Below are 19,156 nucleotides of genomic sequence, written 5' to 3' on the forward strand. Positions count from 1 at the left end.
CTCACAACTTCTCCCAGTCTAAGATGACACTTCAGAATGTGTCAAATGAAAACTGTATGTGAAATCCTTCCTTTGAGAGGCAGCAACTATGCATTTTTAGTTATTGTTTTCACTATGATTGCTCAACTTATTACCCAAATGTTTTATTAAACTAGCTGCAATCATGAGCTGATTGTTAATGAAACTATTTGCTTCAGGTCTTCTCTGTTTCATATGTCACTTTACAACATAATGACTGTAGGTATGTTTTTGTCCACTGCATCGATCAGGTTTCTCAGCGAGAACTTGATATCCTCTCTCAGTCCTGGTGTGTTCAAGGACCTCCACCAGTTAGAGTGGCTGTGAGTAACTCACTCACACACACACACACACACACACATACACACACACACACACACACTCTGTGTTGTGTTGGTGGTATTTCTAAAGTTTGAAATATAAATGCACGTCTCATGCGTTCATGGATATTCTTGTAGACATCCTTTTGTTTGTGTCCCTATAAGGAATCTTAAATATGTACAGCTGAGTGGATTAAGCCCTATTTTCTCCACAGAATCACATTTGAGTCAAGTGCACTTTGAAACTTTAAATACTTTTCTGTTCATCTATTGAGATTAAGAGCTTAAGGGAAGTGGATTATTTTGCTATGAGCTCAGAGTTTATTACTGTGCCCTTTGTATTTTGGCCTGTGGGCTTAGTTTTCTGTTGCCAGCATCGGGTCTTTCTGACAGTTGAAGGAATAAACCATCAACTGGCCTCCTTGAATCTTCGGGGAAAACTCAAATATGCCAACCAGCTGCCAAACAGTAAAGCAAATGGTACAATGTAGTATAACTGAGAAATGTCTGCATGGTTTTTCTGAGGCCGCCAAAGATCTAGTGAGGATAGTGGAAGTAGAATCTAGCAGAAAGCACTCATTTCATTATGTGTAAAGCTCATAAGAAAACTTTGCCTAACAACATCCAGAAAATGAGATCTTTGAAAAATAAATTCTTTGAAAGAGATTCAGAATCAAAATGATGGAAGGAACTAATAGAGGGAAGTGAGGGGCTGTGTTGGCCTACAGCTGTTTTAATTTTTAATTTTATTGAATGATTCGCTTTGTTAATTCATGTCTTGTGAAAGAGGCGCAGATTATATACGTATGTTCTACTTTCTGCTCCTTTTCATTCCTCCTTTTCATTCAAGCTTTGAAATTTTGTGTTTGCATTTAAATCGTTTGGTTTGGCCGATGATTTAAATAAACTTATATATATATATACTTACACTACATTCCATCAAAAACCATGCTGTGCCATGCATTTCTGGATCTTCAGGGTAAAACCGATCTAAATGTGTTTCAGTTCGAGAAAACTCATGTTTACTTGGGTAACCTCTGAACATCAAACATGTACTGTCTGTTTTAGCCTCATACTGGAAATACAGACAGAAGAGTGGCACAAAATACATAAATAATAGTTTCAGTTTGCTGCGTAACTTAATTTAATATATTTCTTTTTTTTCATGTGTTCCAGGATCTTGGATCATAACCCACTAACAAGTTTGTCCCAGGACACGTTCATTGGGCTCAAGTCTCTTGTGTATCTGTGAGTTTTATCATTTCTTCCTCTGTTAATAATCTGTTTCACACCTTGTTTCATGCTCAGTCATGTCTCTGTGTTATAATGGGGATCGTGGTAGTTTTATTTATTTCACAAGCCAGTAAATCAAAAGTCAAATGTATTTATAGAGCATCTTTAAAATTGAGAAGTGTTGACCTTAATGCTTTACAGAGAAATGTGAATTACAATTAAAATGATTTACATTGAATAGATAAATAACAGACAGTGAGTCTTTAAGCAGTGTCTGATGGACATTATATTGCACGTTAGTGGCTGTTATTGACATTTTGTTCTCTCAGATATTTCTTCAAAGTTCAGTCTCCATCCTTTCAAACTACGTCACGTTTCTCTTCCTCTATCTGTACCTGTCAAGTACTTGTTTATCTCTAGCCATCCTCTGCTCTGGCCTCAGATCAGCTCGATATTGTTCTTTGTACAACAGTAAGATATTGTTCTGCCAGGTTTTGTTCCACAGCAGGTATCCATTTCAATAATGTCCTTTCAATGTTTATGCATGAATAAGAGATAAGAGACATGTTAATGTGCTTCTACTCTCTCTGCCTGTTTGGCAGGTGTGACCATATTTGGAATTCTGTGGTATGTAATAAGACAAACAGTCCCTTCAAGTCAATGATTAAATGTAATCGTTAATTTTTTTATTTTGTAAAATAGACATCATTGTGACAAATGTGCACACTGATTCCTAATTTCCTTTTTGTCTAACAGATTAATCAACACCTTTCTGTACCAGTAACTTCCATATGTTCATTTATTCCCATGCAGCAGTTGTTTCGCTCATTTAAAAAAAAAACACGTATCTTGTTTCCAGGTATAAAAGCTGGAAGTGCTCTGCTCTGTTACTGAAACTCCTGCTGTCAGAAGTTCAATTTCTGTTTTTGTGATAAAGTTATTTTCCCCTCGCTTGTCAGATCCATGGTGGACGCCTCACTGCAGCAGCTTCCTCACCCCAGCTTCTGCGAACACATGCCTGCCTTGGACTGGCTGTGAGTCTGCTCTGACAGTGTACTTGTGTGTGTGCAGGTGTGTAGTGCATGTGTGTGATTCAGTAACTGTCTACAGAATTTGCCAGTCGGACGGATGTGTATGTGTTTGTGCTTTTGTGCGTCCATAAAAACAAAAGAGGACTGGTAGATAGAGGTGACGAGGGGTTGCATAGTTTATGATATGAGGCTGAGACGAGTGGTCCTCCAGACTACATGAGAGCTGAACTTCCCCTCAGCACATGTCACCACGGTCGGTCAACACGATCGTCTATTTTGGGTCTGAGTTTAGCTTGGAGAGCACCAGCCAGATGAGTATGAAATTGTAATGACCTCATGCTATCTTTAGCTTTTATGTCTTTGTGTTAGCAACGTGCTGCCAGTCAGCACTCATACCAACTTATTTAAATTTCAAAGAAAACAATGGCTGTCACTATTTCCCCTTCCCCCACTGTAATTTCATTTTTATTACCCTCAAACACAAACTCCAGATAAATCACATACTGTATTTTATCACCGTACTTTTTACCATTTTCTTTGACATTGCAAAATGAAGCATATTCATATTCATATTTAGGGGAATGTTATCAATGAGTGTGTGCAATTTAGTGTAGATGCAAATAAAAATCCAGTTGTAATTTGGAAGAAAGATATTAGAGGAAAAAGTTAATTTTGACAAAATCAATTGAACTCAAACAGAACAACAGATGAACAGCCAGTGTTTCGATCTTGTCCAGTGTTCACACAAAGTTCCTTATCTCAGCTTTTTTGCTTCAAGGGATCTTGAGGGAAACCAGATTCAAACTCTCAACTTCTCCATCTTGAAGACCTGCAGCAAGCTCGAGGTTCTGTGAGTATCTGACTTCACAACATTTAAAAAGCCAAACAGCGTCAAACGCAGTTTTTGGAAAACAGAATTTGAATGAGTCTCTTTTCTGTCCGCTGGGAGGAATGAGTGTGGGATGTTGGACCTCCACACAACATCCGTCAGTTACTGAGTGGTTGTGTCTCTGCTGTCATTCATACCATAATGTCTTTACCCTCCTCAAGTGCTTTATTTCAATTTCCCATTCACATATAGTTAATTTATTTGTGAAGTAATTAAAGGTTGGCATTCAACTTTTCAGCCTCTTCAGTGTTAAAACCATTGCATGTTTAGAACAATGACTCTTCTGTGTAAACACAAAGTTGGAGCCACGCTAATTCAAATTTTCAATTGTCAGTGTATGTAAATAGAAATAAAAGTCAAGCGTTACATCACTGCCGGGAAACTTCTGCTGTATCTCTGGAGCCTTAAAGCCTCAGCGGTTCATAAACACAATCTGGTTTTAATGTTCCTGTTCTGCTTCATCTTTAACATGGAGATAAAAATAATCAACTTTGTCTTTTATTATTTTCCATCATCATGCAGAGTCTGGTCAGCCTATTTCCTGCTTTACTAACAACTGGATTATCAATATTCAAGACTGTCCAGCTGAACCTGAAAGTTCACACACACACACACACACACACACACACACACACACACACCCTTATAGTCCTGCTGTGATAAGTTTAGCAAACCAAACAGCAGGTCCTCTCAGCAGCAGGGTCCCTGCACAGCTCAGGCAGTGACGATGCTCAGAGGAAGTTAGCTGAGATGTATTTGTAGATATTAGCATCATCATATTCAAAGGTAGAGGACAGTTGCACAGATTGTTGCACTAAAATGCCGACCAGATATAGTTTCTCCAAAAATCCAGATTAAGGGGGGTATAAATCTAAGTTTTTTCCAAGGAGATGCATGAGTGACTTTATCTTTTAAATGTCCTCAAACAGGAAAATAAACCTGAATTTAACTTGAACCATTGATCATCAAAGAAAAAGTCAGAATTATTATTATTATAGTCGTCAGTGAATCTAGACCAGACCTGTACCTGTTGATAAAGTTACACTGAACAAATGGATGAACTTTTAGACTTCCTATGCTTGTTGTCTGACAGACACCGCAACAAAGAGGCCACAGTCTCAGCCTCAAAGCCCAGACTGCCAAACACAAGTGCTGGTGACAGACAGATCTTTTTAAAGGTATGCTGTCACAGCAGCAGATAACGTGCAACCTACTTCCAAAACCTTCCAAAACCGTAACGGCATCTCCCGTACTCTTCATGCTGTTCCATTTGTTTTCATGGCTGCGAACAGAGAAATAGATTTATTTTAAAGATATTTTTGGCCATTTGCAGATGGGACGGGATGTATCTTGAAAGGGGGAGAGACAATTAAGAAGACATGCAGCAAAACCCCAACTGCTGCCGCTGTAGAAAAAAAAAATAACTTTTCAGTGGGGAAAATTGTGCATGTGTGTGGTTACTTGTAACCTTTTTTGGACATTTCCCAACTTAAACACTGACATTGTCTCATGGGGACTAAAATCCGGTCCTAATGAGGCAAAACATCCATTCTCAGGTCCTGGTTAGAGGTCAGATGTGAATTTAGTCAGGTTAGGGTTAGGCCACCGTTGAGGATAGGTTAAGGACACTAATCAGATAAGTTGGTTCGATCTCTGGCTCCTCCAGTCTGCATGTGGACTATGCCATAAGTGTGTGAATGATGTGTGGTACTTAAGCTCTGCATATAGAAGTGCTGTATACATTTGTGTGTGAATGTGATTATATAAAGCACATTGAGAAGTGACACTAGAAAAGTGCTGTACTGTATAAACCCTTTTTCAATTTGGTGTGTGTTTGTATTCAAGACATTTCTGATCGACCATGTTAAAACTTGACAAGATAATTGTGATCACAATGAAATAGAGAGCGAAATGAAAAGTTGTGTGCGGCGTGTGTGTAAACGGGATTGTGACAGAAGAGTCGACAGTTTGACCCTGAGGGATGACGTGAAAGAACAAAGTTTGGTTTTCCTTCATTAAAACGGTTCTAATATTCTGTAACAAGACAGTTGCTGCCATATGCTCCAGTGTTTCTCTGTAGTTCTAGGCAGCAATTAAATGTGAATATATGAATAAGTGTGGGCACGAGAACGCCAAAAAATATTTTATATGCAACGTGGAAACTCCTTCTTTTCTTCAGGCAGAGCTTTTGTGTCTGCATTTGGATGAATGTTGATGGACTGAGCATTCTGGAAATGGGCAGCCATATGTTTAGATGGTGCCACAAATAAGAGTGTATCCAGTCCCTGCAGGGATCCACCACAGGGGGCTGAACACATCACTTTGTGCCGTGGTTTCTGACAGCAGCTCTATCCTGTGCAGATTACTGATGGAAAACAGGATACGAAGAGTTCCTGAAAACACCTTCCAGTCCCTGTGGAAACTGGCTGAGCTGTGAGTGATGCACAAGTTGTATATGTCTCTTTCTGTTCTGTTATTTTCAGCTATTTATATATATAAAACAGACTGATCAAACTATGGGAACTACTGTTTATGGTTATCTTCAGTGGTTAATGTGAAACCACATTGTCAGAGTCTCAGGGAAAAAAAGGGCCCAAGAGCCCAACTCAGAAGGCAAATAAAAAAGTAAAGAGACTTTTCTTAGAATAGGAAAAAAAACAAGGATACAATAATCCAAGCAAGAAAACGGAGAACAAGAATCCAGCTGAAGCAAATTCTAAACAAAAAACCACAGGCAAGGTCAAGTAACATGATAAGGATCAAAAGAGACAGGAAAAGAGCAGAGCGCTGGAAAAACAAAGGCACATGGCACAGAGACAATCTGACAGAGAGCGAGTGGAAACGGACGAGAGTTGATGAAAGAATGGGAACAGATGAGGTGATTCCACTGGCGGGAAAAACCAGATAGGTGGGGGCGGCAGGGTCTGAAATAAAAAGATTTCCACACACAACTGACGGACAGAACTCGACACCATGACACCACATTAAATCTGGATCAGTGAACTATGTAGGTTATATTCTAGCATTCTGTTAAATTAAGGTTATGTTGGTTTCTTGATGGATCCAACATTAACCACATAGTAACAAGAAGAAGGTTTTGTTATAACTCACATAGAAAAGCATTTAGCTATATTGTGGACACTACTGTAAATTTGTATTTGTTATTTATCATCAACTTCTTTGAAATGATACACACTCTGGGCTGGTTGGGGGAAAACAAAGAAAAACAGTTAAGCTCGGTTAGTTTTCTCTCAGGCTTACACAGAAGATTGCAGCCTGAGCTGCACTCTCATTCAGACTGAAATAATGAAATATAATAAAACAAATCTGTAGTGAACATAATCAGTAGCCGTACAAGAAGAGACTACATAAAAAGGAAATGGACAAGGCAGGAGCATTTCAAGGGATTTTATCTTGTCGATCAGTATTTGAGATAAATCTCTGCAAAGCAAATACAACTGTTTTGATGATTTCATTTTGCTTTTGTCTGTTTTCATTTTCTCCTTTAACGTGTTTAGGAATCTGTCCAGCAACAGGATAAAGGAGCTGCCAAAGAACACCTTTAAAAGCCTTTCTAAGTCCCTCCTTAAACTGTGAGTAACTGATAGTCTGGCCCCGGGAAGAGGTGTGTTCCACTTCAATTCACGAGGATTAAAACAGGAAGGAATTAGTCTTAAATGGATTATAAAATACTATTTGGATCTCCAAGGCATCAGCAACCATAAATTAATCTTACTGGTAACGCCTCCCACTGGAAAGGAATTCAAAACATTGAATATACTGAACAAAAGGTTTTAGCCTTGTGATGGACTTATTGACAGAAATGTCATTGCGGTGGTTTTTAAAGCAGAGAACAAAAACTGGTCAACAAAGCAACATTTGAAAAGAATAAAGTATTACATATTTTTACTCTGTGGTATTGCCACTTTTGCTTGAGTAAATAATCTATATATCTCTTCTTCCTTTCCCGTGGAAGGGATAAGTGGCCATCAGGGAAAGTTTCAAAAAAGGAGCAGATGTTCTCTTCATGATGTGCAAACATTTTTTAAAACCATGTTCGGGACAACATGGTCGAAGATTTCAAAAACATTTCAATCTCCTGTCAATGTTTTTCTTTCTTATTGAAATGTGTTCAAATATCCACATTTCTGCACTGTTCCTTCACAGCTGGGGAGCAGGACCAACAAAGCTGCCAGGCCGAGTACCACCTCATGAATAATGCTATTATAAAGTTAATGGGCTCCAACCATTTCATTAGTGGTGGGCGTGAATGATAAGAAAACAAATTACTGCATCTAAAAAAAACAGTAAACAGAGTGATATTGTTTGTCACAAGACGTAACTCCCTGGCTTTAACTTTCTGAAATCACTTTGAACCAACTTGACAGATTACCACTGTCTGTTTCAACCGACTCTGAAGTTTCACGCTGGTGACGTGACATCAATCTGGGCAGCTCTTCACAGGACAGTAACACATTTTATCACTTTAACTGAACACATGGTCCAAAATTTTCAGAAAGACATACTGTAAACAGATTACTCAAATGTGGAGAGCTTCCTCATTATTTACTCCAGTGTTCCAACACTAGATACAGGAGCCATATGTTCATGAATATTTGTTCTCATCTTCTCTCATTTCATGAATTCAGCAGCTTTGCCACATTCTTCCACTTATTTGAAATTTAATACAGCATGACAATGTTAAAATACCCACACGCAGCGCAGTAAAATTCACATCAGCATGTAACTGCCCTACACACATGCACACACATATTTATTGGACTGATACCGATCTTCTGTTGTGGCTTGATTGAATTTAAGGGGACTGTTGGGCCTTGGTGGTGGTATGCAGTCTACCGAGTGCTATTGTAGTCTGTATATGTTTTTAATAGCCAAGCATGTCACTTTTTTAAAGTCAGTATGTTGCCCTGAATCAGTTTCTCTCTCTTGCCATAAGTGTCAAGCTCTTAAAGGTTCAGTGTGTAGAATTTAGTGACATCTAGAGGTGAAGTTTCATGTTGCAGCTGAGTACTCCTCATCTCACTCTCCCATTCCCAACATGAAGGAGAACCTGTGGTGAACTTCAGTTGTCATGAAAACTCAAAAGGTTTTAGTTTGTCCAGTTTGGACGACAATAGAAAACATGGCGGCCTCCACAGAGAGGACCCCCCCTCCATGTAAATATACAGTTTTTAAATATAAAGGTACAGTCTATGGTACAGAAAACAACAATTCATACAATTTAGATGAAACACACCAGTGAAAACATCACTAAGTGTTACTGTATGTATACATATATATATGTATTTATATATACATACAATAACTCAACGATTACTTGCTACTGGTGTGATGGTGTGATGGTGTGATGTAACCCTAACAAAAGGCTGTTAACTGAAGCCTGGTTTGTAAAAAAACAAAAAACAAATACTTTGTCCGTCCTTGTCCTTCTTCCGTGGCTTTACTAAAAATCGAGTGAGTTGAGTCTAACAACACTCTGAGCCAAATCCAGCGTAACAAACCTGGGCTTATCTCCTGCCATCCAGAACGTGAGCTACATGATAATGAAGGCACAGACACTACGCTCTCACTTGATGATAAGACCGATTTTTTTCAGAGCATAGACAATATAAGGCAGGGGGTATTAAATTGTGATTAAGAAAAGGAATGAGTCAAAAAGTAAAAAGACAAGTCAAGAAGATAAATTGATGGAGTCGAGGGCCACAGTATATAGGCTAGAAAAAATACGTAATTTTCTTTTGAGTGTTACATCCTTGATACAGTGACTTTTGCAGTGTTTTCAGTGTCATTACCTACATTTTAAGAAAGTCAGTGATGTGCCAAAGGAGACGTAAAAATGGGCCCAACAAAAAAGTAAAAGAACATCCAGATAGTGTTGGTCAGGCAGGTGAATCGAAGGGACCACACCACCATCAGGTCACTACTACAAGAGGGCAGGTCCCATTTTTTGGGCTTCTCATCTGTACAGTGGCAGGAAGAAGAGTCATGTGGTTCCAAAAAAAGCTAACAAACAAAATGTCAGCATACCAGAAAGAGAAGCACAGAGGGTGTATGGGGGTGAATTGGAGGGGAAAAAAGAAACCAGGAAGCAAAACCCAAACAGCCACACACAACAAACAACACATGAGAGGGACGGGGAACTATGGCAGGAAACATAACAGATCATCAGGGAGTAACAAAACAAAAAATAACTAGAGGCTAACAGCAATGCCAGCCAAGTAATCATTCACTGTATATCGGTGGTTAGATTCCTCTGTTAAACGTTATGCACAGTGTTTGTGCACTGAGCATGGAGCTGTGAAGCACAGAATAAGTACATGATGCAATTTGCACCCAGGGTGATTAAGGACTGAATACAAATCACCCTCCAATTTTCTAATTAACCAAAAACAAACACTGGATTTTACTGACATTTGGCCGCATTTGACATTTTATCCCGACAAGCTCCACTGAGTTTATCTCTGTGTGTTTCTCTTTGCAGAAATATCTCCCACAATCCTCTTCTTTGCATTCACCCCAGTCATTTTAGCCATTTGTCACAACTTCAGTCTTTGTGAGTACACACACACACGCAAATACACACGCATGCACACACACTTCTTGCTGCAGCCTGTGCGGGGATAGACATGTACTCTGCTCTCTATAGGGCGCTGGAAGGGATAGAGATCCCAGATATTCAGACTAAGATGTTTCTGCCCATGAAGAACCTGTCCCACATGTTCGTATGACCCTACACAAGTATCACAATCCCCACACGTCACAGAATAATTAAACATCATGTGTCTTTATCTGTTTATCTCTTCTATGCATATTTGTTTCATTTCTAATTCTTGCTCTATTCTTTTTTAAATCTACCTCTGCCAGATACTTCCAGAAGTTCCAGTACTGCTCGTATGCCCCTCATGTCAGGTCCTGTAAGCCCAACACAGACGGCATATCATCTTTTGAGGACCTGCTGGCCAACATCGTGCTGCGGGTGTCTGTGTGGGTCATGGCCTTCATCACGTGCTTTGGTAACCTCTTGGTCATCGGCATGAGGTCACTGATACGAGCTGAGAACAATCTGCATGCTGCGTGCATCAAAGTCCTTTGCTGTGAGTAACGACACACTACTACACACCACAGAAAATAATGCTGATATTATTTACATATGGAGAAATATTCAGTTTGATACATGTAGCAACTGCAGGTTAGGGTGGAGGTGTTTGAAAGTGATTAAAGGTACAACAATTTCAAATAGCACCGAGGGTGAATTTTAAAAATCAAAGAAGCTATTGACCAGAAGTGGATATAAAAAGGCTTTTCCACAAAAAAATTACAAAAAAGTGAAATCCATATACCCTTTTTCATACTCTCTCTCCCTCGACATTCACCATTTGGTTCCTCTCCACTGCGTCTCATTGTATTCTCCATCAGTTCTCTGGTCACGCTTATACTTATCACTCCTCCTCCTGCCCTGGGTTTTATTCATCCTCCAGGCTTCACTCCCCTCTGCTCTGCTCTCTCACATTTTGAGGCGGGACGTATCTTTTTAAACTAGAATGAAAAAATAACTAAATCTATGTTTTATCCATAGACTGTAGGCCTAAAGAAAGAGCTTTTGTTCTATTATCCTTAACCCTATCTTTAGATCTCTGTAAAATTAAGTCATTGTGGCTTCCTTAAGTCTTAAATTAACTTAACGACTCATCAACTTTCTCGCCCACCCACTGCTACACACACACACACACGCACGCTCATGCACGAACTCACACACACACACACACACGCTGACATTCAGTCATACACCACATGTGTGTCCCATGCTGGCGAAAACACTCATATTCATGCATTTTAATAAGAGAATTATGGAGTCTGGCTGCAGGAAGAGCCAGCACCTGACAGTTCACCAGTAAAACCCACATTGAGCACCTCTCTCTGTAAATGGACTCAGGTCACTGTCTCTCTTCGTGCAGGTGCAGACTGCCTCATGGGTGTGTACTTGTTCTTTGTCGGAGTGTTCGATGTGAAATTTCGCGGGCAGTACAATCGGAACGCTCTGCTCTGGATGGAGAGCGTAGAGTGTCGCACCATTGGATTTCTGGCCATGCTTTCCTCAGAGGTAACTTAATGTGGAGTAACATCCCACTCACTACCACACATACACACACAGGCCTGGAGACAGTAGTGTATGAAGTCACTGCAGTTCATACTATCTGTCACATTCATGTAGTCTTAAAGTGGCATCTCGAAGAATTCAGTCATCGATTTTGAGACAGAGATTCAACTAAACCTCACTGCGTGGAACAGTTGGGCTCATTTGTACGTACATGTAACTTTAAGTGTGACATCTCTATGGATCTATTACCTGAGCTGTTAGCACATCGTTAACAAATCAAACCCCCAAAAAGGTTTGCACTCATTTACAGCATCTTGTGAATTTAACAAGTGTTACTGAGATATGATTAATGGACATTGCAATTGTTTTGTTTATATTTTGCCTTATATTGAATATAAATCATGTTTAATTAATTTCAGCATCAGAGAAGACAATGAAGAGATTAAAGTCTTAATTGGCTTTAGAAAAAGCCCCTGAATGCACCAACAAGGAGGAGTTTTCTCGTTTTTTATTCCTTGCTCGAGGCTGCATTATTAATTGGAGATGTGATGGTAATAAGACAGATGTTATCAGAAACATGTCTCAAGCCTCATAATGAGCACAAGACAGTGTCTATGTGGAGGGAAATAAATCTAATCTAAAAGTTTGTAATGTTTTCTCTCAGGTGTCTGTTCTGCTCCTAACCTATCTGACGCTGGAAAAGTTCCTGGTTATCGTCTTCCCCTTCAGCAATCTGCGCCCGGGCAAACTTCAGACTGGGGTGAGCTGCTCTACACACACTGGAAATTTCACATTAACTAGATTGAATTCTTTTTAAGTTTTGCTATATTTATATGAGAAATTTCTAAAGAAACTGCACCAGAGTTTATTGCACTCTTATGATGTGGGCTGTGTAAAAATAATCATACATCTTAATAATATGAAAATATTGGATTTGTTCTGCTGGAGTATTTCTTCTTCGAAATGATTGCGCTATTGTGGCATTATTATGGTTAGTTTTCTGCTTCAATGGACGTAGTATAAAGTGGGTGGACTGCAGCTATAGCTGTATAGTGTGTAGAAATAGACAAATTATATGCAGTCTGATTCACAGTGAATCCTCAGATTCTCTTGAGCAGCAAAGCTGTTTAATATGTGGAGGTGCAGTGTTTCAGCTCTGGGTCAGAGAGGCTGTGAAACACCAGCTTTATTTATAGATAAGTGCATTATGAACATTAGAAAAAAGTAACACATAAGTAAACATGCAATATAAACACATGAAAAAAACAGAAATAAAATAAACAATGTAAACAGAACATATACATAACATGTTGTCAGTACATAATAAGCAATGTTTTTGAATCAAGATTGAGACCCAAAGATTAATGAAGCTTCTCACCCAAATCGCTGTTAATTTATGACCCTTCAGCCTCAATGAAAAAAAAATATGTTAACATATAACATTGTGCCAAATGTTTACTTTCAATACTCTGCACCCATCTGCCTGATAAGTCTGCTCTGTGAGAGAACTCTGCCCCCTACTGTTGGCTTCCTCAGAGTCCAGAGGCTGAGACGGCTCGTCAGTCAACAGGCTCTCCTTAATTAACTGTCAGTGAAAGTGTGGAAATTTAATGAGTTGCCAGTTAACTTTAATCATTTTTTAAAGTGGGCTTTGAAGAGCACCGTGTCAGAAACTAACAGCATGTTTGTCTTCCCGCTGCTAGGTGGTGTTGGCTTCTATCTGGCTACTGGGCTTCATTATTGCTGCAGTGCCCTTAATGAATGAGGATGTGTTTGGAAACTATTATGGACGTAATGGAGTCTGCTTCCCCCTGCACTCTGACAGGCAAGAAAAACCTACTGCCAAAGGATATTCCACAGGGATTTTTCTGGGTAAATTTATGAAAAATGTGTTGTCCCCCCCCCCTCCCCCAAAGCTCAGTTTTAAATGAATATAATTTTTAATAATTCATTATAAAGCTGGTAGCAGCTTTTTTTGTTTATTTGCACTGGAGGTAAACTGAAGCACTCACTTAATAATTCAATACTGTTGGAAAAAAAATAATGAATGAGAATGACCCAAACATAAACATGCATTCATAAAGACAAATGTTGAAGGACAAAATAAAAAAGGAGCCCTGCAGCAGATGATGAGAATATTTATCCATTTATTTCAGTTTACTTTGCTTTGTATGATACCTGATAAATAAAACTATTTATGATCTGCATGCAGACACCAGCAGAATTGCTCTGTAGACCCTGATTAAACTTTTACTCACTCATTAAAGTGTTTAAAATCATAGTAAGATGAGAAATTTTTGTTTTTCACAGTGGGCTGCTTTATTTTTCTTGAAATCCCATTTAAAGTGGCGTTGTACTCAGTGTACCAACCCACCACCAGAACATGGGATAGCATTGCACCTTAGATGGGGCTATTACACATCAAACACCATGACTCCATGAACATTTCATGATAAGTCTTGGTTCCTGTTACTCAGTGTTCTCACTGCGGAACCATGTGGAAATCTGGCAACAGGGATGAATGAATCTCGGGGATATTCTCTCTTGAAAGGTGCGAGTATCACTTGGCAGTTTGAATAAGAACAACGTGAATTCATTTGAGGTGGCGCCACTTGTTGTTGCCCGTCACTAAAGTCAGCTTGGAATTGAATGTCTGTGTATCTTCATGAAAAATTCTGTAATGTACACAAGTTTCAAATTTCAGCTTTTAATTCCTGGTATTTACATTGACATTTGTTTGACAGCTTTGACCATGGCACCTTTTAATAAACTTAATACTTAACTTGATTGACATAGCACTTTTCTATACCACAAGAAATAACACCTGACAGGCAGATAAGATTAGAATAATAAAAACATTATGAGCTGAGCAAATAGAACAATAAATCATAATAGATCATAAAATACATAAATGGATTAGTTAGAATAAACGTCATTTTTCAACGTTTTCACAAATAGAAAGGTTTTAAGACGTCTGTCAATTGTGAATGAGTTCCACAATGTGTTGCTGCTGACAGCCACGCCTTGTTACGAGGTGTGACCTGTGAGTAACCTGCAGATGATTTGGTGCAAGGCCAACAACAGGTGATGATGTAAAACCCCCAAAACAATATATCAATAATATATCAGAGGAAAGGGGCCAATTCTATTTTTGACACTATTCAAGTACATTTTGCTGATTTTACTACTTTTAGTCAAGCAATGCAGGACTGTTACATCAAATATATTCATACCTTTATGAACTTCTACTTCAAGTGTGTGAATAGCATGTGCGTTTCTTTAGGTCTGAACGTGGTGGCGTTCCTGGTGATCGTCTTCTCCTACTCCAGCATGTTCTTCTCCATCTATAAAACTGGCATCAATGCCACAGACCTGAGGAGCAGGCTGCACAGGGACGTGGCTGTGGCCAACAGGTTTTTCTTCATCGTGTTCTCCGACGCCCTCTGCTGGATCCCCATATTTTTGGTGAAAATCCTCTCACTGTTGAAGGTGGAGATACCCGGTAAGCACTGAAATTGCTTTGGGTTTTACAGGGCACATTAACATTGTTAACATTGTGCAGCTATTGTTTTTATATAAATCATTAATCACATCACCCCCACCTTCATTCATTTAAATCTACACTGCTTTTCTTTTCTTCTCCTTCAGGAACCATCTCCAGCTGGGTTGTCATCTTCATCCTCCCCATCAACAGCGCCTTGAACCCCATCCTTTACACCCTGACCACCAGCTTCTTCAGAGAACAGGTGGAACTCTTACTCTGTCGCTGGCAGAGGAGACACCTCTTGAAAAAAGACCGCAAAAGCCTCACATCCTCCACAATCTTCATGGAGACGGCGCGGGCAACGTGCTACCAGCAGCCGGCCTACCTCCAGCGGGTGTCGCTGACTGTCGCAGACCCTCGCTACGCCTGAGAGAGGCAGGAACTCTCCTGGTATTATGTAAACTATGAGTCAGGGGACTATAAATGTTAAATATTCAGGCTCCTGCATGTAAGTGGAACCAGATTAACGAGCGCTGAGCTGTGTCTTTATGCTCTTGACATGTGTTAAGATGTCAACAATTTGACACTTTTGTCCAAAGCAGTTCAGCTTTTTTTCTGTCCTATACACACACAGAGACTTAAGGGCCCAGTGCCTTGCTCCGAGGCACAGGAGAACGGGATGGGAAAGAGCCAGACATCAAACCAACAACCCTACAATAGGTGGTTGCCCCTTTGTGCCACTTGAGCTACAGTCACTCCCATGCTTTCATGCTCATGTTGCCCCACAGCTGAAATGGTTCAGGGTAACTGTTCTGTAAAGGAATAACACAGAAGAGGATGTGGATGGAAGAATAAATACCAGGGAACTGTATACTGCAGCTCTCAGTGCCACCATGAGGATGTTCAGACTAAACGTCAAGCAAGAGAAGTACTTTTCTGGAACAATCCCTCAGATGTTTGTGACTCCAGAGCAGGAGAGGGAGCTGTGAAACAAAGCAGCTGAGACTCTGTTGTCTCACAGACATGTTTTGTATGAAGGGTGACCGCAGAGTCACAGATACCGAAAACGAGTTCAAGGATCAATAGCTTCAGTCTCGACAAAATCAAAGAAGGATTCTTGGATTGCAAAAAAAAAAAAAACTTGCCGCAGTCTGATGTTTATGAAGTTATAATGTTGGCAGAACAAAACCAGCAGTTTCAGTGAATGTATGCAAAAACTAAGATTATCACATTGTTTGAAACGCAAAAATACAGCTTGCATTTTGTAAAATATAATCAAACTGTTAGAATGCAAAGCCAACTTTTCATTTTAATCTCTCATCTTTCATGACACTATTTAAATTCAAATTAATAACACAATTAAGTTTATCATCAGACATTCATTCACACATATATCAAGCACTCTGCTTCCTCTTATTTCTATTCTCTGTGTTTGCTCATGTTTTCTTCTCATTCTGGTCGTTTTTCTTGCTCTATCGGTTGTTGGGTTTACTGGTGTGATTAGCTTTTTTATTTTAGTTTTATTCTAAATATGACTTTACTTCAGCCTCCTTGACACAGAAATGTGGTAGCGGAGTTAACCTGCAACAGTAAAGGCAAAAAAAGTCAAAGTCAAAGTTCAATTTTTAACAGATTTTCATTGAAGTTAAATGTGATCCTTTTAATTACCATGAAAAAATTAAAATTTGCGAGACAATTCAAGTATGATTGAAACCAGTCAGTGGGAGAAAGATTTGCATCAGTAATTTGCAGCAGCAGCTATTTTCCCTTTTTAATATATTTTTTATGTTCTCATATAATGTGCATTATCACATTTTCGTGCAATTTTGTTTACTATTAACTCTCCGTCTACATGAACATTATGTGCTCTGACTATGAATCTGCAGCATTTTGACACTGATAAGTCAAGCTGTTTTTATTTGTTCAGACCTGAACCGGATTCAAATATCTGGTTGAATCGTGTTTAATTCCACACATGAGGAAAGTGTTCAGTTCAGTTTTGTTGTTACTGTGTTTGTCAGACGTCGCCTGGACTGTTCTACTTGGTTCATGTATTTATTTATACTTTTTTATACTTTTATATACTGTGTAGAAGACAGTATTGCTTTGTTTTAGCAACAATTACTTTAATTAAATTACAATAATCAACAACTGGATAATGTTTAACGAGCAACAAGTCAAGGACAATGACATTTTTATATACAGTTGAACCATTGTGCGATTGTATTGCCACGGACACCGAGTAGTGGAACCCCTCTGATAAATCATTTCCTATTACGCTGTGCAGATTTTTTGTTGTATAATATTTGGTACAGGAGTCTGTCTCTGTCAGTGTATGTTCTGTACATCACTGTGTTTGTTGGAGTCAGATTTGTGAATTATGTGTTAATTGTTTTCCCCACAGAGACGGCTCTTTGTCTGAAACAATAAAAAAAAGACGAGGAAAAACACTTAAAGTATTTTGCCCTTCCATTAAAGCCTCTTTTTTTAGGATCTGTAGATGCACCATCGGGGAGGCGTGATTCATTCTGGAGCATGACAACGACCCAAAACACACAGAGACACATTGAGCTATTTCCAGCAACAAGAAGAGCAACAAATAGAAGTGAACTTTAACAGCAAATGTTCTGTGTTAGAACGTTTTGGCTCCACATCCTTTCAAAAAGCACCAAAGCAGCTTTTTTTCCGATGAAACCAAATACCCATTTCACACAAGTAAATTAATTTCTTTCAGAATACAATCGATGACAAAGCTGCAAATGTCTTTCCAGAGCTTTTTGGCGCAAGAGCAGACGAGGAACTGTCTCGTCACAGAAGGAGCAGTTTGTGTTTGCCTCTTTTTAATTCCTGCATAGAGTGATTGGCACAGTAATATTTATGGATGAGATTTACCTTTAGCTTCAGCATACCCTTGAACATTATTGCGATTAAAAGACCGAAACAGCTGACGATGCCAAGTGAAGAAAATTGTTGTCAGTATATAATAAATAGGTCTGACTGAGCTCAAATATATAACTCTTCCTGCTACAAAACACTTTTGGAGTTTCAGGGGTAAACTGATTTTGAATGTCGGGGCCTTAGGACACTTGGATGACACCACAGGAGCAGTATGGAGGCATTTTTTCAGTTTTTTTGTTATTTATTGTTGTCACCATTTACTTTAATTGTATTGGATTTTTTTAATGGATTAATATGTGATTCAGTGCAAAAAATTTAACTGAATTGAATCTCTTTTATTTTAGTTGATTCATTTTTTGCCATGGATTTTGCGAAGCACTTTGTTTAGATAAGTGCTATAGAAATCAATAAAGTTACTATTATTATTTAGTTGGTTTTGTTTTGTTATTATTTTGAAGGACACCTCCTCAACCTTATAGACAACTGTAGTGGGGGAAGCTTCACAGCATGAATCATTCACAGACTGAATCCAATCTGCAGAAACAAGTGGAGCAGACACAGCGTCTCTCTGAGAGGTGGCACATGTCGCTTTATTATCATTCGTCTTTCTCTTCACTTGTTCTCCTCTCATCCCTCTCATCCCTCTCTCCCCTCAGCATCCCTCCCTGACAGGTGTCCCTCCCCCCTGGTCCACGGCTGCGCCCCTAGCGACACGTCGACGGACACCGCGCCGGACCAATGAGGAGCGTCTCCTGCCTCCGTCTCGGGCGCCTCGGCGTGCGATTGGTTGCTAGGGGCGGGGCGCTGTCATCCCGGAGCGGTGTCGCTGTCAGCCGGGAGAGAGACGGAGAGGAGACGGACTGATGGAAACCAGCCGCAGCATCTCACCGACAAAGAGCCAGCGGAGGGTGGGAGTGCTCCTGTAGCCGCCGAGGGCCTCGCACAAAAGGTACCGTTCGATTCCCTGTCACGTTAGCGGCGCGTCCGGTGTCGTTTTAACCGACGACAAAGCGACGTCTTCCCCTCAACATCGATTAACTGCCACCGACTGGGGGGGGGGGGGGTCGACTAGCTCGTTAGCTTCTGAGTTAGCATCCATCCATGAACACGTCAAATGTGGAGAAAATACCGGCTGCGCTGAACACGCTTCCTCGTTTCCTCGGC

At 39.7% G+C, this 19,156-nt stretch overlaps 1 protein-coding gene across 4 annotated transcripts in view; it reads left to right on the top strand.

The window, feature by feature from the left end:
* rxfp2a (relaxin family peptide receptor 2a) overlaps positions 1-18,358 on the top strand; it is a 67,312-nt gene extending 48,954 nt beyond the window's left edge. For 2 of the 4 annotated variants that reach the window (XM_069510153.1, XM_069510154.1), the window contains 14 exons: positions 270-341; positions 1,515-1,586; positions 2,531-2,605; positions 3,381-3,452; positions 5,853-5,924; positions 7,010-7,084; positions 9,994-10,065; positions 10,159-10,230; positions 10,377-10,606; positions 11,468-11,613; positions 12,275-12,370; positions 13,314-13,482; positions 14,894-15,112; positions 15,259-18,358. In XM_069510153.1, the coding sequence (XP_069366254.1) occupies positions 270-341; positions 1,515-1,586; positions 2,531-2,605; positions 3,381-3,452; positions 5,853-5,924; positions 7,010-7,084; positions 9,994-10,065; positions 10,159-10,230; positions 10,377-10,606; positions 11,468-11,613; positions 12,275-12,370; positions 13,314-13,482; positions 14,894-15,112; positions 15,259-15,524 (1,708 nt within the window). In that variant the 3' untranslated portion in view covers positions 15,525-18,358. Of the gene's footprint in view, positions 1-269; positions 342-1,514; positions 1,587-2,530; positions 2,606-3,380; positions 3,453-5,852; positions 5,925-7,009; positions 7,085-9,993; positions 10,066-10,158; positions 10,231-10,376; positions 10,607-11,467; positions 11,614-12,274; positions 12,371-13,313; positions 13,483-14,893; positions 15,113-15,258 lie in introns of those variants that run through there. The other 2 variants (XM_069510156.1, XM_069510155.1) reach the window with 2 other exon arrangements.
* The last annotated feature ends 798 nt before the right edge of the window (positions 18,359-19,156 follow it).

The sequence above is a fragment of the Paralichthys olivaceus genome, chromosome 15, assembly GCF_024713975.1.
Source record: "Paralichthys olivaceus isolate ysfri-2021 chromosome 15, ASM2471397v2, whole genome shotgun sequence".
Taxonomy (NCBI): domain Eukaryota; kingdom Metazoa; phylum Chordata; class Actinopteri; order Pleuronectiformes; family Paralichthyidae; genus Paralichthys; species Paralichthys olivaceus.